The sequence below is a fragment of the Rissa tridactyla genome, chromosome 2 (assembly GCF_028500815.1).
Source record: "Rissa tridactyla isolate bRisTri1 chromosome 2, bRisTri1.patW.cur.20221130, whole genome shotgun sequence".
NCBI lineage: Eukaryota > Metazoa > Chordata > Aves > Charadriiformes > Laridae > Rissa > Rissa tridactyla.
In genome coordinates, this window is record NC_071467.1 from 134,480,291 (window position 1) to 134,506,283 (window position 25,993).

General features: G+C 36.4%; 1 protein-coding gene across 1 annotated transcript in view; it reads right to left on the minus strand.

Annotated features, from left to right (window-relative positions):
* LOC128905110 (histone deacetylase 9-like) overlaps positions 1–25,993 on the minus strand; it is a 150,284-nt gene that overhangs the window by 49,092 nt on the left and 75,199 nt on the right. Inside the window, exon 12 of the mRNA XM_054190594.1 lies at positions 6,999–7,117. Coding sequence (XP_054046569.1) covers positions 6,999–7,117 — 119 coding nt within the window. The remainder of the gene's footprint in view (positions 1–6,998; positions 7,118–25,993) is intronic.

Here is a 25,993-nt window from a genome sequence, read left to right on the forward strand (position 1 = left end):
GGGCTAGGAAGAAAAAAATATCAAAATGCTTTCCTTCTCCCAGTAAATCCTATGAAAATACTCATGTCTGAGGGTAGGTCACCAATGAACCTGTCATCTATTCTGATGCCTTTTGTATTGTGCCAAGCAACAATTCAATTAGTATTCAAAAAATCACTCTAGAGAAAATGCAAACTTTGCTTTCCAAAGTGAACGACTGGAAGCAAAATCCTGATGCTATGTCTTCTTGCTGACGGTCACTGTGTGCCCTGTAGTTTCCAAGAGACAAAAGGAGCAAAAGGAAAATTTCTGATATGAATCAGGAGAATACCCTGTGAAAAACTGTATGAATGATCATTGCTGCACCCCACCTCCAATGCTTTTAGCTCTGAGTCAAAAGCTCAAGACCTATCCTGTGGGATAACCATCTTATCACCTCCAGTACCGCAAAGATAACCAAATTATGTTAACCAAAATCAAATCTCTGAACTCAGAAGAATTCAGACAAGAAGGCAGCTGTGGCAACTGTGTTAATTTAACAGCTTTCTGCTACCAAAAGGTATCCTACTCCACCTCTTACTTTTTCTACTGCCCCTGCCCCCGTCTCCCACTAGCAGTGGAAGTGTGGCACACATTGGTCCCTCCATAATCTGATTCAGCTTCACAGCCCAACAGAAATCTCTCCACTGTTTTGGTTGATTAAGTTTTCTGATGGCTTGATGAGTTAAGGCTGCATGTGTTTACAGAGAGATCTGTAAAGTATCTGTAAAGACAAGTACCAGAGCCATTGCAAGGTAAGTAATGGACAATTCAGAAGGGGAAGGGGCATGCAACCACTGTTTTTTACAGCAATGAGCTGTTGGAGCAATTCTCACCATCTACTGCAGCTGTACTCTGAAGCAGTTAGTGCCAGACTCTCCAAGAGCAAAGCTTCTTGTGCTGATAGTTGAGTCAAAAACACTTTCTTGCTTGTGAAGAGAAGAAATTAGGCATGGCATCATAAAAGCCTGCAATGCTATTTTTAGAGACTTGAATTCTCTTTAAACAGCTACCAAGTCAAAACTACTATTCTGTTTAGTCAGCTGTCAACTCACATGGACTCTTTCTGTCTACCTGTCTTTAACATTTACCTATTACATTAACCCCAGTAGTCCCAGCCAGGACTTTTTTTCGGAGTCAAGTGTCAGGAAAGTCTTTCAGACAGTCACAAGAAAATGTAGTCCCTCCCAAAAGACTTTACAATCACTCTACCCTAAATAACTCACAGTCGGTCCCAGGTACTGTCCAGTAGATATATATTATTTGGGGACTCTTTTAGAAATTACACGCTTCCAGGAAAAAAATCAACAAACATGGATATCATTTGCAGTACTTGATATACTCAGAATAGTCACATAAAATATTTTTGAAATAGTGAGGCTGGCACATAGGAAACCTTTTCTCTGAAACATATCTGAAGTACCAGACTTAGACCCAGATCAGTTCTACATTTGAATTCAGTGATACGCAGTTCTAGAATTTTCCTTTGGTCTGTTTCTAACATATATACTATGCATGGCATGTATTCTAACATATACACTATGCATGGCATGTAGTGGGAAACTGAACAAAATTCCAAGATACTATAGGACAATTGTGAAGACTCAAGAAAACACTGGTCATTGAAGAGAAATTTCATTAAGTGATTTTTGCATGAAGCCTCTAATGTCTGAGTGTGCTATGGCATACCTATTTGTAAGGATGTTGTAAGCCATCTATTTATAAGTCTCATTTAAAGCTTTCCAGTGATGGCAAATACTCCATGCTGGATCATTTGTTTCAGTGATCAGTCATTTCATTATTAAAACTGTGCACATTACTTCTGAATTTGCTTGTCCCCAGATGTTAGGTATTTTATCTTTTTATAGTGTTGTACGCTGCATGCAGAGACCTTGTTATCAAAAATCATTACCCCTGTGGGAAGTTGGAACTGAAATGTCAAGAGCAAAGCAGAAATCAACAGGACAGGCACCAGAGTTCAACCTGGTCGGTCTACGTGTATTCTGACAAGTACCAGCTCCAGCCATGAGAAGACATTCCTTGACAGAAGACCTGTAAGTCAGCAGCCCTTTTTACACACTAATTTCTACCATGTAGGTTGACATATCCTTTGGAAATAATCTGTTTAGAGTATTAGTTTTTTCCTCTGCTGTGATTAATCAGACAGATTGTGCATTGTTACAATGAAGTCCTTCAAGCCCTACCTGCCTAGAGCTCATCAGGAGGGACACTGCTCATAGCTTTAGCACTTTTTTCATTGGTCCCACTTGAATGGAGTGTGTCACAGCATAATACAGCTTTTACTAAGTTAAGGGACTTATTTCAATTTTCTCAAATAAAAACTTTAAAGCTTTCAAATCAGCTTGCTTAGAGTCAGTTACGTTCTACACACTGGATCAACCTTGCATCACAAATTTGGCATAACAGTAGACAGGTATTCAAACTGAAAAAATATAATTTATTCTTTAAATGCCTGCAGTGGTATCTTTTCCTATTGCTAATTGCTGATCTTATTTTGCACTCTGGTGTCAAATAGCATCTTGGAATAAGAGAGTAAAACAACAGGAAAACTCCAGTAAATCATCAGAGCCCTTAACAAATGCAGTGCTTCAGGAAGATAAGTACCCTGAAAAAACCACTTCATTCTTGCTTGACACTTCTCTATTTACTTTATTCTTTTTACGGAATGGTCACGATTTAATGAGCAATTATGTACAATATTTACTTGAACAGTAAAGTGATCTCAGTGACTTTAATGCAAGCATTATTCTAAGGGCTGCTCTATAAAACAAAGAGAAAGAACTTCGCCTTGGGATAATGTTACAGGGAGAACTTCAGTCAGCAGAGCTAAATTTAAAAACAGTGCTCTTACAGGATGTAACAACTTGCAAATTTATGATCAGATCTGGCAGCTCTTTTTCAGGCCTGTTCACTGTACAGAATTCAAATGGTGTGATAATTCAGTACATTTTAGCAGAGGTTGTAAAAATTATCTATAAAATAAAGCACAAAATTTATCAGCTCTATCTTCAATAGTTCCACCTAAGCATCATCAGGATAAAATGGAAGAGTAAATTCATACTCTTCAGGTATCACCTAACTATTCTAAATATAAAACTCCTTTATCCCCTTTATTTCTTCCCCTATTATTTTTCTTATATTTTATTGTCAATACAATTTTTACTACTCCAGTACAAAAAGTGGATTTGATGCAACTATGTTTTTATAATATGTAATATATTCTGCTGATATTTTATCTGGTACTTTCTTGAAAAAATAATACTTTTCTAGTACTAAAAAGGGAATATTAGGCTAGTCAGGAACTGAGGCATGTTTTCCTCTTCTCCAATTATACTTTACAGTAAAATTAAAGCATCTTTGTAGTCCGTGATGTAAACAGAGAAATCACAGCGACATCAATAGTTACTCTGCATAAGACAGTGTTGCATGAGAGAGGTCCAGCTGCTGCACCCACCTTCACCACACAGCTTGGGGAACCAGTTTAACCAAGCAACATAGACAGAGCTATGCCAATACTAAAGATGGACTTGGCAATACAAAAAATATTCTGCTATTTTGGCTAATGAAGTTAAGCTTGAATCATAAGAGAGGGGCCATAGAAAGTAAAATCTGAGGTAAGTTCCTGAATATTCCTGACAAGCTGAGCCAAAGCCTACCAGAAGTTAGAGAAGCTCCTGAGCAGGAGTTGGCACCTATAACTGATGCAAGACCTTGGGCCAATGGGGCTACCAAAAAGGTTTGATGTGCCATGTGCTTCACTTTCTTTTCTTTCCTTTTTGATGTTAAACTTGGTGCAGTTATAGCATAAGGACACTGGCAAGGCAAAGTTTGTGAGTGGAGATATCTTATCAGAAGATAAGAAAACGCTTATCAGAAAAAATCTGTTTTGGGAGCAGGTAAAAGCTAGTTAAATATTCATTAGTTCAGTGAAAACCTTTCTCCTCAAGAAATCAACAGACAGTGATGAATTGCAAAGGCAGTTGGAGAAAAAGATTTACTTAGAGAAAGTGATTTGAAAAGTGCAATAAGAAAGGAAAGATTCAAACTTCCCTTCTGGTCTTTTTTAAATACTATCTCCTTTTCTCAGTGGAAAAAAAAGACCATTAGTGATTTCTTTACTTAATGGGACTGGAAGTAAATTAGGCAAGTGAGACATCTCCTAGCTCTGCTGTCATCACTGACCTCAGTTGGCCTTTTACCATCCTACATCCAGCTGCAAAAATATGTATGACTATTTTGTTGCTGATTTGTTTGTTTACTAGTCAGAAATGGCATCTCCTCAGTAAATCAGATTATAAATTGATATAGCAAAAAATTAAAATACTGGGTTAAAGCAGGTTATAATTTACACCTCTGAAACTGTGTAGATTTAGTAGGCCAATTTTTTCTGCATGTAAATACCTGCTATATGGTCACTCCTAGGCTGCAATTAGTCCAATCTGTTATCTTCATCCTATGGTTTTTACTTTATGACTTGCGAATGCTTATTGGTTAATCCATTCTAATTTTTTCTCTTTGACTGTACTCTGAAGGAAGGACATAAATAATTCCTTATCAAGGGTCCAGTGTCTCCCTAACTCTCTTTAACAGCAAGGTTAGTACCTAAGGACCCATCTTCTCTCTTTTGATGTTAATGTCTTCCTAATTTATATGTGTAAAGTTTGCATTCGGTCATAGAAATCAGAAAATTCAATGTATTAAGTGTACACAAAGTGCTAAAGATTTATAAAGAAAGAATATTTACACGTTAAATTTTACTTTGCATTTGCTTATTTTGGGCATAATTTCTAATTATTACAAAATAATTATATTAAAAATTTGCATGAGTATCTATTTTTAATCTTTAATATGAATGTTTCTCTTTTGACTTTTTTAATAGACTGTTCATTTTTCTACATACCACGTATAGTATGCTATGTTCTAAAATGGTATGGTGGTATGTGGAGAATTTTGTTTTGGGGAAATAATAAATTCCTTTGGCTCTGTACAAAAGGCTTTATTCATCCCTCAGGTGCATGATCATTATCTGGGTCTATCTTGGCTTTTCCTTTAATTTAAACAAGAACCACCTACTGTAAATCACCTTTTTTTTGCTTACAGACATATGTGCAACTTGTGGATGTGCAGGCTATTATATTAAAAAATGTACTATGATTTTGGTTTCTAAAAAAAGTTATGGAGAGTTAATTCATTCATGAATAAAAATTAACATAGATTGCAATATCAAACATTTTTTCTTTGCTGTCAGGGTGAAATTCAGTCTATCCTGCGAGGAAAATACAAATGTTATTGCAGTTTCCAGGTAAGTTGTTGAAGCTGCTATGCCAGCACATCATGTGTGCCAGAGCACCATACTAGAGCATTATGCATACTGAAGGGACATATAGAATGCATTCTCGGTTTTTAAATACAGATGATTTTACAATGCCTCTCAACAATTTCAACATCTATTTCAACATCTATTTTATATCGCTTGGAAGCTCACCTCCCTACCACATAAGCTCATGAAATGGTGCCCCTGACCAGGAAAAAAACAGTGAGCAAACCTCTTACAAAGGTCTTTTTTCATGCTCAACGTTTTACCAAAAATCGTAATACATAGTTAAGCGCTACTCAAACATGCATACAGGCCGCTACCTTTCTTTCCTCTCTAGCACAACCACCGCATTAACCTGAAAAACTGTGCTAAAACTCAATACGTCTTATTCGCAGCCACAGGGATGTTCCCTTTCCAATCCGCTTGTGCATTATCACCTGTGTGAGTGTTTTTGGGCATCCCTTGCACTGTTCTCTGCATTCTCGCTCCCCACAGTGTGCCACTGTGAATAGTCGGTCTACCTCTCCTTCTGCCCTTGATATTCAGGGGAACCTGTGCAACGTTGCAGTTAGAATGAAAATAAAAAATACTTGTCTCTCCCCTGCTCCTCCTGAGGTAACAACTAACTTTGTTCTACTGGTACCAAAAGGCAGAGGTCAGAAGGACAAAATCCTCTGAGCTGGAGTACATTTGTGCAGTCTGTTAAATGCCATTAAGTATCATTGACTTCTCCAGTCATTTCCCAAGGCATTTGTCATTAGCAGCAGAGATCCATATTTAATAACTAATTAAATGTTATTACGGTGTTTCTTGAGACATTCTTGAAACGTATACTGAAGAACATTTTTAACAGTATTGAATTAGAAAACCATTTTGTGTCGTCTCATGAAAGCAGTCTATGTATAGTGATGTTACAGTGCACATTGCTGTACAGAGCGTTACTGCATTACCCAGCTTTGCTTAACATCCCAGGCGCAGAATCATTTTGGCCACAATACCCAGTAAGAGCTAGTGACTTTGGAGTGCTACATATGAGACACCTCAGAAAGACCTGTCTTTCAGAAAGTATTAAATCTCTGCCATGAACACACATTTTGGAGGACTGAAATGGACATCCAAACATTGCAACCCAACAGAGTAGCCTTTTAGAAAACTTTGGCCTCCATGAACACTGATGTAATTCAGGATTAATGCCATCAAGCTGAAAAGATTACAATAACAAAAGAGCAATATGAGATTGGATTTAGGTCTCCAAAGTCTAAAATCTCCAATATATATTTAAAGAGAAAGAACTTACTCCAGCATTTGGAAAATGGGGCCCATTGAAAAGCATGAAACCTCTAAAATGTTATTTGAATGCCAGAAAAGTAATACTTTAAAAATCCAAGACAAAAATGCCAAAAGGAACAGAAAGGAGTGAGCCAGAAATGCTAACATGTTCATTTCCACCCTGCCCGCGAGCTGGGTGAGAGCCGCAGCTCCACAGACATCTCTGGGTATTAACTGACGGACAGTCCCTGCACTCAGTGACACGGGTGTCATATCACAAGATAGAAATATGGATGTAAGCTGCACTTAAAATAGGGTTCCTAGCTAGGAAAAAATACCAACTAAGAAATATACACCTTTTGACAATACCTACATTTAGCTGTGACTTTGTACCCGCCCAGCGGAGGGTCGTGGCCTTCCACGGCATCGAATCCCGCTGACACCAGGACAATTTCTGGATCAAACTCATTGGCAGCTGGCATAATCACGGTCCTGTAGAGTGAAAAAAACCAACCTATTAGAATTGAAAGAACTTTGATCCTCGTGATATAAGTTGCCACAATCTCAAAAATCCACAACACAAGATTTTGTACATCAAAAACATATTTTCTTTTAATTAAACCAGTCTTCATGGTAGCTGCCCAAAACAAAAAAAAGGTCCAAGGATTCAATTAATTTCTTTCTATAGCCACTTTTTTTTCTTTTCTATGATTTTGAAAAAAAAAAATGCAGGTACATGTGAAAGCCTCTAATATTACACACACATCTGTGCCTGTTTTATCCTGCTGCCTATAAAAAGCTGCCTCTTCCAGGGAAGTGACTAATGGTTTACAGAGAGCACTCAAAGCCTGAGTGGAAACCCGGACTGCTCCAGTTAGTGCGAACTTGGTGTAAATTTGAACTATAAATTTCTTTTGGGAAAATGTTTGCTTTCCAAACTTTTTTTTTTCTTCTTAACATTTTTAAATGTTTGTCGAGGTGGGGGGTGACTCTAGCAAAGGAAAAACATGAAATTCCCTTAATCAAATCCAGACTATGTTGTCAAGCCTTTCCAAGGTCAAGCATAACAGGAATGTGACAACCACAAACTAGTGACAGCAACCCCTGCTGGTGTCAGGAAGATAATTCTACCCTTCAGAGTCACAAAGATTCCACTTTTTTAACCCCTTCCTTGACAAACTTCCATGAGGGTATTTTGTCTCTCTGTTTTCACTCTTCTCAAAATTCAAAGCATTAAAGATGTGTCGAAGGAGAAGATAAGACCCAACATTCTGCATTCACAGGTGCCTTCTTTCAGGCTGACTTTCCAAAGGGAAGGCGTCAGGATGGCTTTTACACTAGTGTGACAAATTCTGAGCCTATAATGACTGTGCTAATTCAGGGGGGCATCCCTAATGTTAAAAAGGCAGAAACACAAATTAATTTTCTATTCCAAATATATTAGCTCAAGGAAATCCCAATTGGTCTACACTGGTCAAAATCTGAAGATCAATTTTGCCCATGTGTAATACTATTTGTCTTAGTTCAATATTTATTTATTTATTGTTTAACCAATTTAGGCCACAGAGATCATGTTTTTGTTGAAATATTAAGGTTTCTGTGGGGGAAAAAAAGCATACTAATAATATTTTAACAACTCTTTATGTTTTTCTTTAGTTTAGTTTTTGATCTGTTTAGGTTTTTCTTTAGTTTAATTTTTGATCTGTGTTGTATAAACTTTATTTTGTTTTGATTTCCTCAAAGGTAATTTTAATATTAGGAAAATGTTTCTTTTATTGTTTATTCAGAAAAAAGGAGAATTCAGACTAAGTAAAAAGTCTTTGAGAGGACATACAGCACTTCAATGAATATCATTTTACATTAGAAAAAACCCCGATGGAGACAATTTCATTTTTCTGGTAATTTTTTCTGAAATTGCGCCAAAAAGGTCCACAGGCAAAGTGATATAATTTGAGAAAAATTCTTTTTTTTTTAACATATCATTCATAGGCCTTTGCTGAAGAACGGATTCCAGTGTTGAGCATTGCACTTCAAGAAGGACCTAGACCAACTTGAGAGACCAACAGGAAAGAAAAGAATTCTAAAAAATGTGACCTAAGTGGATAAAATGATAGAATTATAATTATTTGATTCCCATGATATGAGAGTAAATATGGTAAAAATCCAAGAATATTTAAGTGGTTGTTGCAAGAGAAAACGAATAACCTGTTCTGCAATTCCACTGTGGATAGGACATGAAGTAGTTGCAGCAGGAAAGCTGTAGTTCAGACACTGGAAAAAAACTTTTTAATAGTAAAGCTAGATAATGATTTCAATAAAATGTTTAATAAAATTGCAGTCTCTCCATCTCTTTGAGTTTTTTTATAAACAAATATCCATCAAGCTTGTTACAGGTTCAAACTGGCATGGCCTTGAGGCAGGAGGTCAGATTACTTCTCTTCTAGGTCTTTTTCCTACAGTTCCATGAGGCATAACTAAATAACACACAAAGTACACATATGAATAATTACATTAGACACTACAGTGACTGAACATTTTTGCAGGTTAATCTCCCCAAAGTTAGGGAACAATATCAGGAATAAAGAACTCCTATGCAACCACGTCTTATCTTTCTTATGTACATACCTTCTGATACTCTAATTATACGTTCATTGTCTGAAGAAACACACACTTTCCAAATTTTCCCATATCTGCAACACATGTGGCACGGATCCCGATTAGTGATGAGGGCTGTGGCTGACATGCAATCTTGATCTGTCCCCATAGCACCATATATCTTATGCACTGAAAGAAGGAGGGATCCTATGAAGAACCCTCCCTATCTGCAGCCACTTGAGCTTTTGCCCTCCTCCTCTCCATTCACATTTCCTCAAATTCAAGCCAGCCTGTGCTTTTTATTTCTTCATGTCAGATAAAGTGGCAGCACCACAGTGAACAGCATAGACAATGCTCAGGAGTCAGAGGATGGAGTGTGTTCAGTGCAGACAGAAGCTCTGGAAACTCAAGTTGCTGAGCACTAACAAACCTAACCAGGCTAACACAGAATGAGATTTTTGAGTGTCTTATAATTTGGAACACTGGGAAAATCTACCACACTTCTACCACATTTCAAGACCTTGCTCAAAAGCATAAAGATGTCAGCACATTTTTTTATAACTTGGGCAAAACAATGCATTTGACCCTTAATCTCATTCTTAGAAGCAGCAAAAATTGTTTAGCCACAGTTTCTTCAAAATTTTTGTCAAATAAATATGTCTGACATGAAAACTGCTGGCCGCACTGGGTAATATTAGTAAAATTATTAAATACTGAAAGAAATGTCTTTCAACACAAAGCACCAGGAATAGCTATTCACACCATATTTAACAGTACTGAACAGGAAATAGTAGCATATTCATAAATCTATACAGAAATGATATATAGGAATCTCAGCTAAAGGAAGGAGAAGGCTATAAGGATAATAACTGGAGCCAGCATTTAGAATTCACTGTTCTGTTGCTGCTTTTGGTATTACCTGAATTCGCATGACTAAAATAAGACCTAAGAGGGGTTTTTTTGAAAGAAAGAATTTTTTATTTTAAAAATGTACACAGTGTCTATTAAATTTCACCAGAAGAATAGCACTTTACTTTTGCTATAATACAGTCTCACAAATCATGACAGCACTTTGCTGCTGCCACCCTGCATGCTACATACCAGAAGAGCTAACCTATGCGCCCATAAGACCTGTGTCATTGTTCATTTCTCTTTCATCCCCCATAACGTTGAGGGACTTGGAATGTCTGAGCTCATCCATCTTACACCGTTCTTGATTTAATACGGAACATAAACTCTAAGGTCTTTTCTTTAAAAAAGACATTGTTGAAAATATAATCTGTATACTAGGATAGCAAGCTTGATTCTTCACTAAAACATCTCAGGGTGTTTGTGGTCCTTGTTACAGCAGCCAAGACTACTATTTCGTCTCTAAAAAAGATGACAGCCACCAGTCTCTCAATTGCAGAGAGAACCATATAGACATCTAGTTCCTAAATCTCTAATCCAGTTTTCCTCTCCATTAACCAACAGGTATTTAAGGTTGCTTCTCTTTTGAATAACTACTATGAGATCTCTACTCAGAGAAGAGCAGCTTAGTGTCTGGAAATCATCATAGCATTTTGGTTTGGACTTTGTGAAGGCAGGACCTCTCTAATCTTTATCTTGCTTTGGCAGGAACTCCTTGTAAATTCCTTCACAAAAATTGACAGATATTTTCCTGTCTTATGAAGGGCTATAAGGAACCATATACATTCATTTTTAAATATGGCCTACATTTCACTGGGACATAAATTAAACCCTTTAGCACTTGCCACCTCTCAGGCTTCAGCACCTTCATTATCCTTGAATAACTGTCTTTAGAAAAATGTTTCGAGGTTGGCAGCTTTAAAGAAAGCCTACACAGACCACTAGATTCCATCCCTTTTTTTAACCCAAAAGCAATGTGAAGCTCACTTTTCCCACATAATCAGTCTTCTCCTACCTCAGGAGAGTGAGGACGTTTGAAAGGCAGGGACAGTTCCTGACCCTTCACTGTCTCTTTGGAGCAGAGATTCATCAGACCCTGTATCTTGCTCCTTTTCCATCTCATCCACACTCTGGAGGGCACAGAAAGGTGTAAGAATGAAATCATCCATCGACTGCCTCCTCGGGAGCTACACAACCACAGCACTTCCCTTCTTAACTGCCTAAGAACAGAATCCTCTGAATCAGATCATAACAGAAAATATGCCTCTTTTTTTTTAAAGCATACAACGAGCATTGGTCATACACTAACAGATATTCATGTTAACCTTCCCAAATTCCTCAGACCAACCCTGTGCTCAGAAGTCAGACTGCAGCTGGCAGGATTTGTTACGGTGCGAAGGGTCAAAACTCTGCTCATCAGAAAACCTTTGCAAGGGTGCATACGCAGCCTGCACTCAGACCTAGGTAGGAACAGTTATTATCTTACCCGCAGCAGGAGTAAGAAATATGATTTCACTTCTGACCTTAGGTCACCAGATAGGTATGGACTGGGGACTGGCAGGCCGTCACCTTCCTGCTTGAAGCCGGTTAGGCTGTAGGGGTTATCAGCAAACAGAAGTTAATGCTTCTCCAATTAAATGAATATTTTTTGTCAGAAGAGAAGTGAATTTTATTCTTCCAGTATGACTCACACTCTCCTCTACTCCCTCCTCCACCAAAAATAAAACACGTAAAAGAGGTATTTATTTTCTGTGATCCTGAATCATATAGAAGCATAAATATTTGGTATACCGTATTCACCTAATGATGACAGCAGAGGTACAGTGGCATCTTGCATGGCTGACTTTCTTTCTTTTCTCTCACATTTTTCTTAATAAACATGTCAAAGCCTGGAAGCTTCAGCAGCTGGATCACAGGAGTTATTTATCTATGCTAAACCTTGCAGTTACAATGAAACTGTGTCCTCCAGCCCAAGGTAGCGCAGATCCTTCTTTAAGTCTGATGGTACTGGGAACAGAGCATATGTCTGGGAAGCTGCAAAGATTCCTTTTTGTCCCACTAAGGAGATTTCCCCAAAGAATTAATATGTTCCATTTGGGTATGCTGCTGTCTGCAGCGAAGCCAAGGGATGGCTTCCAGTTGGGTGCAGTCCTAGAGAAAACATCAGGCATGTGATCCTCCCCTCCCCACCAATCTGAACGTCAGATGCAAGACATTAAAGAGACTCTACCAAGGGACTCTGTTCCTTTTATTCTTCCATTCTATTTTTGTACATTTAAAGCACATGGTTAGGATGCTCCCAAACATTTGTTCTCCCAGAAGAGAAGTACCCAACCCAGAAATGACTCTGCAAGTACCATCACATAGAGCTGGAAATCTCCAAAGAAAGTTAAGCTGATGCAAATAGCTCCATTTCTTTTGCTGTGTTGGTAATTTGAAAAGGAAACAAGCAGGAATACCAGCCCAGGACAGTAATTTATGTAACTGAGAAAAAAAAATCCACACTGTTCTAAAGCTGCAGATTGGAATGGCTCAGTAACATAAATTATTTGCTCTTTCCCTAAAATCCTCCAGTGTTTTCATCCAGTGATCTCAAAGTACTTTCAGAACATTAATAAATGGAAAGGCTCATATCTTCAGCTGGTATAAATCAGTATAGCTGTTTCTGATTGCATAGTCCTCTAAAGCAAGCATTTCTTGTACCCACTTCACAGATGAATCAGCTAAAACTAAAAGCTGGTAAAAGACTTGAATAAATTACTCAGTTGTCCCTGGAAAAACCTTGAAAGAAAATGCAGAAGACTCTAAGTCCTCTACTTCAACTAGAAGAAAACACTATAAAACACTGTCATTTATTCAGTTATACCAGACCTGTATTTTGCCAGAAATACATATACAATGCATTAGTGCTATTAGAGTGGGGGTTTTGCCACCAAATGGAGATCCAGTCTCTCGTTTGAAAGAATGTAGGTCTACCTACAGTTTCTCAGTTTCACATCCTGCAAATAAAATATTCTTCCAAACAATCACTATGTTGTCCCACCTTAAAATTACATAAGTTTAAGTATGTTGCTGAATGCACCCTGATATGAATAAAACAGAAAATATTATAAAGATTGTCCCAATAGGTACGTGTAACTTATAGATATTATTTTTATGTGTTGTTTGCACATATGTTTTAACGTAACACAATATCAAGTAATGCCTATCCTCACAGAAACCTACATAGCATTTCTGTGCAACTATTGAGTAATTATTTTTTTTTCTCCGTCTTAATTGAGTTTATACTAGTGTCTCCCACAAAAATTTTGGTTTACCTTCATGACATTTCTTTATGCCAGGTCTACTGCCAGCCCAAGTTTACCAAGGCCAAACATGAGAATATTTCCCCAAAACTCCTTGCTGACATGACCATCAGCTTTGTCCTGCACCTATCCTCCACGCTATGCCTAAATCCCACAGATTTTATCTGTGTGAGCTTCTAAGTTATATTTTCATATGAGTTTTATCTTTATAGCCTTTCTTTTTATATAATTTCTTTTATCCTTATACGTTTTCATTTTATATCTTTTTAATAATTTTATTTCTTCTCTATTTTTTATAAGCACAGTCAATATTCTTGTCCTTACTTTCATTTTATAGTTACCTTATTTTCTTTCTGTAGATGCAAAATAAAACTTTTTATTCTTTAAGGCACAAAAGGTATCACATCAATACAAAATCCTCACTACTGTAAATCCCAGTCATTTTGCTGGGATTTACATATGGTATTAAATTTATGCACGTGCCAAAGCATTTAAAGAGTCAAGGTCTTCTAGGGATGCACCCAAATTAGTAATTTCAAATGTTATAATTGTAGGAGTATTGAAGTGCCACTGAATGAAAATGAAAAGTTTTAGAACTACCAACAGTGCTTTTTTTTTTTTTTTTGGCTTTTGAAGACATTTTCAGAGCCTAAGACTGTTATTTGTGGGTTCCTTTTAAAATGAATAATTATTTTGGCATTCTGCATGCAAGTTTCCTAAATTCTATTACAGCTGGAATTGCAACATCTTAAGCACTCAAAAGCATAAGAAATACTGACTACAATATCTGCTGATCCTTCCATTTTTAGAAAGATGGTTTGAATGTAATTATAAGGACTCTTCTACATTTGATCTACAGAAAAAGAAACAGAAAAACTTAACAAACATGAAAAGTATAAGAAAAATATTACTTTGTGTTTTTCAGAATTTACTTCAAAATTAATACTATTGTCAAATGAAATTATTCAACTTCTAGAAACATGGGCAAATGAGTATACACATGCACAATGTACATTCACATCCATATTCAGAACTGAGTAAATTCAGTTCAGTGTTATTAGGTAAAGGGATTGGCTAAAATTTATAGTAAATAAGTCTATGTATCTCTCAAATGATTATATGTTGGAAGAAGAGGTTACCTTGGAAGTATCAAAGATTTCCAGCTGTCCAGCAGGCAAATAAAAAGCTTTCAATGGAAATACAGGCCAAGATAGCACAAGCAATATCAGGATATTTCCTTACAGAATACTTTTACCCTGAGAAGTGACTGAGTAAAAAAATCTGCATTTTTTATTAAATCTTCCTCTGTCTTTTTAGAGTCTTATTTGTGGAAGCACTGGCATGATGAAAGAAAAATTTACTATCTTTTTACCTTTTATTTATTTTTCAGATCTCAAATAAAGCTGGTTGGTACCATGCCATCTTGTGCAACATAATTAAAACTTATTTACTAAGTTCCAGCTGGTAGCTAAAGGACTGATGTGGCTTCCAAGAGCTATACAACTGAAGATGATATATGAGAAGGAGGAAACAGAGGTTTAATTTGCAAAGATGGCACTTAAAATAAAACACAGCATGACTTAAAATAGTATCACCAACTCTGAGAAAGTAAAATGCAATAAATATGGAATCTCACCATTTTAAGTGAATTATTTTTTATTCAGAGCCATTCTAGCATGTATGGGAAATGGTACTAACACATGCATGTACACTGTCAAATTTTACCCTCAAGTGTTATTTATGATCGCATTTAGTTTTCATGGTGTAACATGTTCCTATCAGAAAAATCAATTTGGTGCCCATATCTTGTTATTACTTTATTTTATGAGGGGAAAAAAAAAGAGAAGTGTTTCTGCCCTAAATATAATAATAACATTTGGGAGTATTTTAAGTTCTCTATTTTAAAATTTGCATGGCTGCTTAGAAAAAATATTCAATTTCTATCAAGCCTACAGTACACTACAGTATTTTCTACAACAAAATAACTACCAAGTTTGCCTTTCTACTAAGTAATTTCTTTGAAAAGTATTTTATCATAAAATTCAGTGGACTTGGCCCAAAATGTTAATATAATAAACTAATAACACTACTAAAACAGTTCACCGCCTCCAGTAAATCTTATTACACAGTAACAACGCTGCTCCCAAGAAGACAAAAGTAAGTGTTATAATATCAGAAATAGTTAAATACAGAGATAAAACTCGCCGCAATGTGTTGTATTGGTAGTGTTCACAAAATGAATGATAGCATGGTACTCTCTCCGAGGAATTCAGTATGTCTATGAAAAAGTACGCTATTTTGAGAATATTTTATCTTTCAGTCTCTTTTTAGAGTACTTGACGCTTTTAAAATTACTTAGCAATCTAAGAACAGCATAAGATAAAGGGGAGTGTAGCACCTGTTTTACTTACACTCCATGGAATGGTGGAATTGGGGAAAAGAAGGACATGGTGGTGTTCTGAATTAATTGAAAGGAGAAGAGGACTCTGGAGTATTAAGTTTGTCTCTAGGTCCAAAATCTACCTTCTCCTTCATGAAAGAACTTTAGAAAAGTTTTCCAGTTTGGTCATATAGCATACAGTTTGACAAACAGCAGGAATAAGGAAAATACACTCCCTAAAATTTACTGCTATTGATTGTACAACAGCTCAGTTTGCAATGCAATGTTAACAATCTGCTTATGTCCCCACTGAAGTGATTACTAGAGAAGTTTAAAGTAGCTTTCAATTCTTGGAAAAGTGAGGTGTGGGGAAGAAGGGAGGGTAAATCTTATTAAAAAATGCCTAAGGAGGTGAATTGGAGGGGCTGCGTTTTTCATGGGAGTAATAGGTTGAGTGGATAAAAGATATAGAAATCTCTTGGAAAAAATACTTTTACCACAAAATTTGCTAAATTTCTGAAAAGTGCATTTTGCCCAGAAGGGGATTTTTTTTCTTTCCTTTTAAATGAAAAGAAAACAAACATTTTCTAGAAATCAAATTATTCATCAAGGTCATGGCCATTTGCAAAAACATAATTTGTCACATGCTGTATTCATCAACATGGTTGTGAATACAAAGTACACGAAGCTGTCTTAATTTTTTTCTCAGAGGTCTCTAGATATTCTCCCTTGCAAATGCGTTCTTGCTTTGCCTTGTATTTCTTTCCATATACTCATAACAACTTTTAAAGGTATTTTCTGTGTGTGTGGTTTTCTGTCTTACCATCAAATAGGAATTTCACAAGTTTCTGGATAGCCACTATGATTTTATTATATGTTATGTTGTCACTATTCCTCTGAAGTAATTTCTTCAGAAAACTGATCATATGTCTAATCTTATTTTTCAGGTCTTACAAGGTATTCTTTCAGAGGGAACATACAGACATATGTCACTTCCTCTTGTTTTTTGCTGAGGAACATACACTGGTAGAAAAGAAACATATGGACATTTTCTTACACCCAAACCAAATTAACCAACAGGAAGTGTCTCTGATCTAAAGCAGGAAGATATTGATGCTACAGACAGCAACAGCATCCAACAGTTCTGTGTTAGTAAATAAGGCCTTTTGTCACATGCTTGGCAGAACTTTGTCATTGTAATTGTGACCGCTTTAGACCATCCTATTACTCTAGCCTGTGTTTAAACACACTGTCAGGGCTTCATTCTGATAGCCAAAAATACAGCATCCCTCATATAATAAGGTTTTGTACAGTACAGAAACATCAAGTCTTCTCATTTTACCTAAATTGAATGTCACTTAATGGAACCCATACTGATATAGTTTTAGTGGGGATTTAGAGGAAATATTTACAGATGATGTAAGGTAACCCAGAAAAGCACTTTTCAATCCCTGGCCCTCCCACCCCACCCCACAAAATTCTTAGAGAAAAAGAGAGAACATATTTGTGGGAGCAGGGGGAATGCTCACACTAAAGCTCTAATCCCTAGGTACCCCATAGTGTTAGAAACTACAACTTTTTCTGGTGCAGTTTCAGCTACTGTTTGGTTAGAAATGTGATCTGGTGTTGGCTCTGGGTAATTTGGAGGAATCCTGTCTCTTTTATATTATTCTGTCCCCTCTCTTCCCTTACATTCATTTTGCCCAACAAAATAGAAGAAATATGATAGACTCCAAAGACAGAGAAAATTGGATGTCAGCGCTTCCAAATTAACTGAATTGAGCATGACTAGAAGGACCCAACTCACAAAGAAAAGAACCAGACTTGTTCAGGGAGTAACATCAGGTAGGCTAATGTTTTAGAATATGAAACACTCTCCAGCAAGAGAGTTACACCTACATCTTAAAGAGTGAAGTCAAAGAAAGGACTGGAAGGAACTAAGACTTAGGGAAGTACGAAGCCAAATACGACATGTTGAGGACAGTGGGAATTTTGTTTCTGGTTTGAGTAGTATGAAAGAACCAGTGTTTTATACCCGAAATTTTCATATAAGGAAGAGCTTCAAGTATTACAGAATCAATGCCACAAATAGGAAGATTAATAAAATACGAAAGTAGCAAAAGAATCTGCATTTATACAGTATCTGAAACAAAATGGTCAGAAGATATTGTATCAGCTTCAGAGAAATTTAAATAATGATAAAAAAGGATATATATTCCCATTCACAGACACAATGAGGGAAACAAAATATTTTTCTTAAGCACATCTGGAAGGAGAAGAAAAAAAGGAAAATCAAAGAGCTCTGAAAAATAAGGATTGAAGACAACACCTCAGAATTCAGGAATAACGTGACTCCTGCATAAATGTTTCACAGGGTTTGGTTTTTTTTTTTTTAACAAGGAAGGAATAGTCAACAGTAAAGCACTTGAAATCTCAGCCCAAGAAACAAAACATGAAAATGCAGATATACTGCAATGTGATTTAATATTTTACTTAAGCTTACATTGACTTCATGGAGCCAGTATTTCTCCTAATAGATTTTATTTGACGTCTGCAAAAGCAATGCAGAAAGTCTTGTGGTCCTAGATCAATCATAACTCTTTCAGTGGTGCACATGGAAGAAGCCTTTTATTTGTGCCAGGCATTTTACAGCAGAAAGGCAATTCCACTCACCCCAAGAGAGTCATGCTGATACAATGCTAATCCATTTGCCAATACAATCATTTGCACCAACGCTTCATGTTGCCAGGACCCCTGAAGAAGGTCAGAGGAAAAATCAAGGTGAAGTTTGGGATTTAGCCAAAGAGCATCTAAAAATTACATTTTGAGGTTTCTGAATTTGCCTTTCCCTTGTGAACTTATGTCTCTGCACTTCTGTTACAAAACTGAACTGCTCACACCTCTTTTAATCATTTTTGGATCCTATTTGGAGTGATAAATTGGATAGTCTCCTCAACAGCATGAAACAAAAAAGACTTTTTCTACCATATGTTACAGTAATAAAAGAGAAAGCTGTTTCCCATTATTGGCTGGTCCATCCTCATGTAGTCAGTTGCCTTGGAAACTGAGATTGATTATAATTTCAAGAAAATGTAAGAATGAACTGAATCACATAGTTCCTTTTTCAATGTCTGTCTCAATTTACAATGTTGAAACTAGCAACAAAAACATCCCTAATTGTGATTTCCACTTCTAGCTTTATTTTTGTTGCACTTATCTCTTAGAGTGACAGTCAAAATAATATAATAACTTAGACTGGATACATCAGTAAAATAACTGTGAAGTTTCAGAAAACATTGTAATAAATGTAAGTCAAATGTACATCCAAATTGACTTCATTGGGGAAAAAAAAAAGAAAAAAAATTGTTGTTCTTCCAGTTTTGATATCTGGATGACACAATATCTAGGTATCGTGTAATTCATATTCTTCACTCTGTCCAAAAACTTGAACTTTTATTGAAGCCAAAATATATTTGATAAAACATTCATTTTCCAAGTATTTCACAGGCCCCTTCAGGAGTTCATAACAATTTCTCTCCTAAGGATTTGACTCTAATCTGCTTTAGTGTGCTTACTGCAAATAAGTTACCATTTATTTATTAAATCCTTTTCTTATTTTAAATTCCTTACTTAAAATTGCCAACAGATCTTGTAAACTGTGCAAAAGACTAGTTCAAAAGCAGGACTTTTCATGTTGTTATCTTTGGATTACCAACAGTCCCAAAAACTGCAAAGATCTTTTTGCTCTGAGTTCTTCAATTCCAGTTGCCAACCTACAAACCCAAGGAATTTTACAACAGCTGAGAAATTTGGCACACCCTTCCCATCTACTCTTCATTAAAATTACTCTTCCAACAAAAAATTGCCAAACCTGTCACAAGGAGTTGTGCAATTACAGTGAATAGGAAGAAGTTTTTATCATTGCTAATACACGGGAGGTGATCCAATAGATTTTTAAGTTGTGGCCCCTTCAAGAAAGGTTAGAAGAATCTTGGCAGCTAAGCAAAAAGAATTTGTCAGTCCTTCAGCATGAACAGCTAAGGAAAAAATTACTTATTAAAATCTGTAATCTTCGTACTGTTTTTCTGTAAGATAGTTCAGTCTTTGGAAGAAAATACAGAACCCTAAGTTAGTATAATGTTAAGGATAACTACAGAAGGGCTGTCTACCTAATCATCTAAGTTGATTTTGATTTTGCAGTCCTGATTTCAACACTTTCTGACTTTTTTGAATTCCTAACAATTTAATCAAATAATATTTAAAATTTGATTTTTTTTCTTCTCATTTATTGGGCAATTCATGTCTATTTCTTTTTTATCCATCTCTACAAGCTTGAAAGACATTGCTAATCACACAGTTTGCAACAAATTTTCCTATCTAGTGCCAAATGAATGATTTATATTTTCATATTATTTAGCTATAATAGCTTTAAAAAGTCATTGCAGTAGCACAAATGTAATTTTATTAGATTTTTTATATTATTATATTTGACGTCTTAGCCTTTAAATAGTTAACAGATTCTTTATGTCATTTTATACCTTGAATTATAGTAAAAATCTGAGCTTTTAAATTGTAAATCTTGAAATTTATTTCCAGTCTCAAACAGCAATTGATGCCCCGACACTGGGAATCCTGGCAGCCTGTCAGTCCAAGTGGAAACCCAGTCAGGAAGGAAATAGTTATCTTTGAAGAGACTTGCCTGTGGAATGAGAATTGGTAGTCTTGCTTGCTACAACACAAAGCAAGCCAGCTTTCCCACCACCTCGTTGCACTGCTTTCTTCACCAAAAAAGTAATGATAGAGATGAGTAGCATCAAAGAGCAAAGAATACTTAAAAATAAGCTGATCCTGCCAAGGCTGATATTTTCGTTTTCCCTCTGGCTCTACTCCATTCTTTTTAAATACCATTGAATCACTAAAGGAGAACTCTGACCTGATAATAGAGAAAAAAATAAAATAAAAAATCAGTGACTAAACCAACCAATGAGAAGTCCTGTAGTTTGTAATCTAGGAAGAACTAAGAAATTTTTTGCAGGATTGCTAACTATTGGTGAATAGAGCTCAAGAATGGCTTAAAGAAGCTGCTGCAGTTCTAGAATACTAAGTATTTCTATACTTCATTCAGATACCATATAGATAAAAACCATTTAAAATTTAAAAAGGCATATGTTGTTTCAACAGCTACAGGGTACACATGCATCTTCCAATTTGGCTCTATTTCTAATTGCAAGTGAAGCCAACTCTTGATACGCAGTTCCTTCAGACTTGTGCTCTCTTTAATGGTTCCTACATTCTCCTTCCATATGTTAAAAAATTCAGTTAGAATTTTTCAAACTCACAATCCCATATAAATGTAAATAATGGCTTATTATTAAGGAAATTAAGATTATTATTAGATCAGGCTAATGTGAGAAAAAACGGTGTTCTAGGACATAGGTTAAAAAAAAAACAAACGGGGTTGTTTATCTTGTTATCCATGCATTCAATTTTAGGTTCTGTACAGCTTTAAAAGGAAGTATACATTAGCAAAGAATAGACCTCAAGGGGTTTGAAGTTTGGTTCGTATAAACTTGTAAATGTTTTGATGTTTATTTCAATCTTATCTATTCAAGGTCACCAATACTATCAGAATATCCTGTTATAGAATCTCTGTTTCTAATTCCAGGATGAAAAGATTCACAAAGTTTTGCCTTAACCTTTTTAAAATCCTGTTAAAGATTTGTTTTATCCTGAAGTTGGACTGAGGGTATAAGTTTCTTCTTTTATTTTCTCCAGACTAGTTCCACCATGTCTTGTGTAAATCATTATAGACTTGTCTCTCTCACTTCATTGGCTTTTTGGCTTCCATCTGTTTTCTCTCATCTTTTCCTCTTCTCTGTCTCATCTACATTCTCTTTCTACTCTGTTTTCTCTCATATGCTTGCTCGTTACTATTAGTCCAGCTCTCTGTTTTCCTCCTTATTTCCCAATTATCTCACAGAGGTAGAGGATGAATGAGACCTGAGAGCTCCATTCTGAGGGATGCTGACCACTTTAACTTCTTTTTTTTACCTGCAAACCTTAACTTCTTTTTTTTTTATTTGCTTTTTAAGACAATCCTAGATGTCTTCACTGACCTAAGTATGTTACTTTTCTGAATGTTGTGTAAGGTACATTGTGTTCTTATTCCTGGAAGCATTAATTTCTACATGATCCATTTGTACTTTTTTTTTATAGAAAAGTGTAACTCACTAGTGTCGTACCTGCACACAGCTTAGCACAATATATCATGGTATATACTTTAATAATCCCTGAAGGAAAGCTGTAAGTGGTTTATTGCTGCATGTTATTTTATCTGTTGAAGAACATTCAGGAATGTGTTCATTTTAATGTTAATACAATTAATTTAATAATGATGCTGTGACACAAGCAAAAGTTTGAGTATCTCAAATTAAAAAAAAATTATAAAGTATCTAAAAAAAAAAGATAGACATGTATTTAAAACCTTTTAGGATCAGGACCCAAATATATACATTATTCTGTCACTGAAAATGGTTTAACGTAACAGGCTTAATGCTTTACAGATAACTTCGTGACACCACAGATGTCACAACTCCCTGTTCTAAAGCTCTAACCTCGCCATGGATGATTAGGGGTAATCATTAATCCTTAGATTGAATTCAGTCACAAACTCCCAGCTTGAAACTATTTTTTTTCTATCTTAGTAAAGAACAACTCTTCACAAATATTCAAAACTGTACAGCAAAGTACTGACCTTCCAGAAGTGTGCATATGGTCTCACTCCTGGGGCCTTCACTAGTTTCTCATATCTGTGCACTTTACCTTGTGACCTCTCAGCCCCCTGTGACACAAGTCCAGAGCTGCAACACCAAAGAGAGACCAAGGAGACCACCTCTGCCATTGTACCAGCAGTGCTCTGTATCAAAGCTTTCATTCCTCAGACTCTGACCTTCTCCTTGTGCTGTCCAATTGGCTATTTTCAAGCACTGTTGGGACAAACAGTAATGTTCTTGCTCTTCCCAGCGTCAGTGGAGGAGGAAAATCACTACAAATTAGTGCCCTCCTGTGGGGGAAACTTCTGGAAACTCCAGAGAATTCTACAACTTTCCAGAGGTTACAAATGAGATTTAGAGAGGTAGCTTGTATGTCACTTTAATTACAGAGTCTCTATGTCTTCTCTATTGTGAAAACTGTGAAAGGTTTGAGACAGAGACTGGAGAAAGTATCGTCCCTCTGTTGACAGTACTGATCTCCACTGAATGGCAAAAAGGCAAGTGACAGAAGTTGTTGGCTGATTTGAACTTCATCAAGTAAAAGTTACAGTGTTATTCCATGTCATGCCACGCTCCATGATATATTGTAGTCTTTTGTAAAGACTACGAAATTTTTTAAACCTGAGGAGCCCTGTCAGTGTAAGGGTAGCTACTGAAAGAGGTAACCAGTCCTTCATGCTTTCAGAGAGGCTCTATTCTGAAAGCTGGCATCTGTGTCACAGCCAAAGAAGTATTTATCTTTCAATAAAATGCTGGAGTCATGAACCTGTGTGATTTGGAGCTGCTCTATTTATAAGCAGATATTCAAGACAGCATTTTTGGAAGGCAGCCACTGGAGCGTACTGTATTACAGAATAAATCATACTGAAAAGATGCTCCCTGTCAAGCTGGAGATACTTTTAGAAAAGATCAATTACAGAAACCATCACATTTATGTGACTATTTCTACCTTTGTTAGAGACACAAACTTATTTTGTACACACTGTAAAAACCAGATGAGTTCCCCTAAGATTTCACACAGATCACAATACCACAGGCTCTTAAATCTAGTGGAGAGGTCTCATTTTTTACAGTACAATGAAGTACAATTAAGGCATGATCTTCCTCTGACAGGTCTTAAATGATCTCCATCTCGCGTCCTTAGGGAATGTGTTGAAATTTAGCCATTTAAAAGATCTCTAGCCAATGTTTCAACTGCTCTGAACTCTCATAAATATTATCAGCTCTAAATTTCTGGAAAGGGTCACTGTTGAGAGGTAGTCCCTTCAGGAGTATACAGTAGAACCTGATTAAAGCATCACCTCATCCCACATTATTGTTCTCATGTATTTTGATCTAAGTGCAGCCAACAATATTGGCCACGGAAGGTGCAGTACAAGGATATAACAAAAGTGTACAACCAAAGTGGCAAACCTCCCACTTACTTCATCAATAAACTGAAGTGTATGCCTTGCCTAGGGATATGACTGCACAGCACACTGCAGTGAGATGCAGAGATGTCTGTGCTAGCTTTAAAATGAGTCAGCATGGATACCGAAAAACTTGCCAGAGGGACTTGGTTTTGTACGGGTTATTTCATTTTGCTCAGAAAATGTAATTTATCTCTGCCTAATGTATTAACCCCTTTAAAGCTTCTTCCAACCTGAGAGATTAGCTTGGAGACAGACATAAACTACTAGCGTGTGTGTTTACATTTTGACAGTGTGAAGTAAAGACAAAACCAATTAGCGTGGGTGGCTCATGAGAATTACTTCTTCAGGAATTTCACAGGTAGCTTAAAGCTGGCTTGAACATATCTACACTTTCTTTGCAGATATAGAAGTATTGGCATATGCTGAGACAGTGGCTTAGAGCAATATCCCTAACCATATATGGATGAAATCATGGTTAACTGAATTTTCCCAGAAGTATGTAAATAACCATTACCGAGAATAGAGCTGAATTTAACCAGGAATGGCATCCAAATCCAGATGCAGACACCTAACCATATACTGTAGGATTCTACAGCTGGGGGTCTAAACTCTCATTATATTTCATGGAGAGAGAGGATTTACCTACATGAAGATATGCAACAGCTTTTCAGGTGTAGGAGGACCCATCTTGGCCACCTGTTGACTCTCCAAAAGGGCACAATCTCCCAGAGACCCTGTGATATAGCTGTCAGCCGCAGCAGTAAAGCTCAGCTCCTCCAGTGTGTCTCACGCAGCACTGGACTCGTATGTTTTTGAGAACTGAATCAAGGTCCTAGTTGGTACAGGCAGTGAAGTTTAGGAAGTTATTCAAACAACCAATGTATAGCCCTGCTTAAAGGGTACGTCACACAGATCTCTCAATTCAACTGACTGTGTCACCCTGAGCTCCACAGTGGGAACTGAGGCACCTTGCTCACATGCAGACACCTACATTACAGGGATATGGCTGAATTTCTGAATTTGACCCTGAATTCACCTCTGTTTATATGCTAGTTTTTAACCATCATCTACTGTGAAATAAGAAGACAAAAATCACAACTTCTTCAATATTTTTGAGTAAATCAAGCTAAAAGCTCCATCAGAGAAACCATTCTAGGAAGCCTCCCATTAATGCTCTTCTCCATCCAGTCTTAAGGTACTGGGTCAGAGAACATCTCCTGGGTAGAGAGCAGAGGAACTGAAGCATCTTTTTCCAAACATAAAGTCATCTCTCTTCATGTTCAAAGCAGACAGGACATAAGGAAGTGAATCACATCTGTATAATCAAATTTTTCAACAAAGATCTGAAAACGTATGGCTGCTTTCCACATTTTCCTTCAGGGTACTAATACAAACTGTTTCTACGCAGCAGGCTGAACCTTCTGTTTCCTCTCAACGGCTTGTCCATTGCTGCTTTTTCAGCACAAAAATCAGAGTCTGATCTGGGCAGCTAATACTGTTATAATAACTTATAATGATAATTATCTGGATTTTACTAAGAATAATATCATTCATAAGCAGCATGGGCAATATAGGACAACTCTTTGTTAACTCCACAATCCTTAAACAACCTAATATGCCACAAATAGTATGGAACTGCAGTTACACAATAGCTTCCATGAAATAAAAAATTACTTGTTTTTTGACTCAAAATGTGTGAACCATTAGTCTGTTTTTTAACAAATCTAAGATAGGATTGACTGCAAATTCAAAGTAATGCTTCATGTTACAGTTAGAATAGAATTTCACTAAATATACTAAAAACGTTTTAAGCACAATAATAAACAGAATACAATGGGAAGTCATTTAAATTTTTAAAGAAGCACAGAATTTCTATGTATTTTCCTGTGTTTTATTACAGCACTATCAATCACTGTAGTTATTTTGGAATACTGTACATATGAATTAAATTAAGGAAACAGAGCTATTAGGAGAAAATATGCAACCAAAAGCAC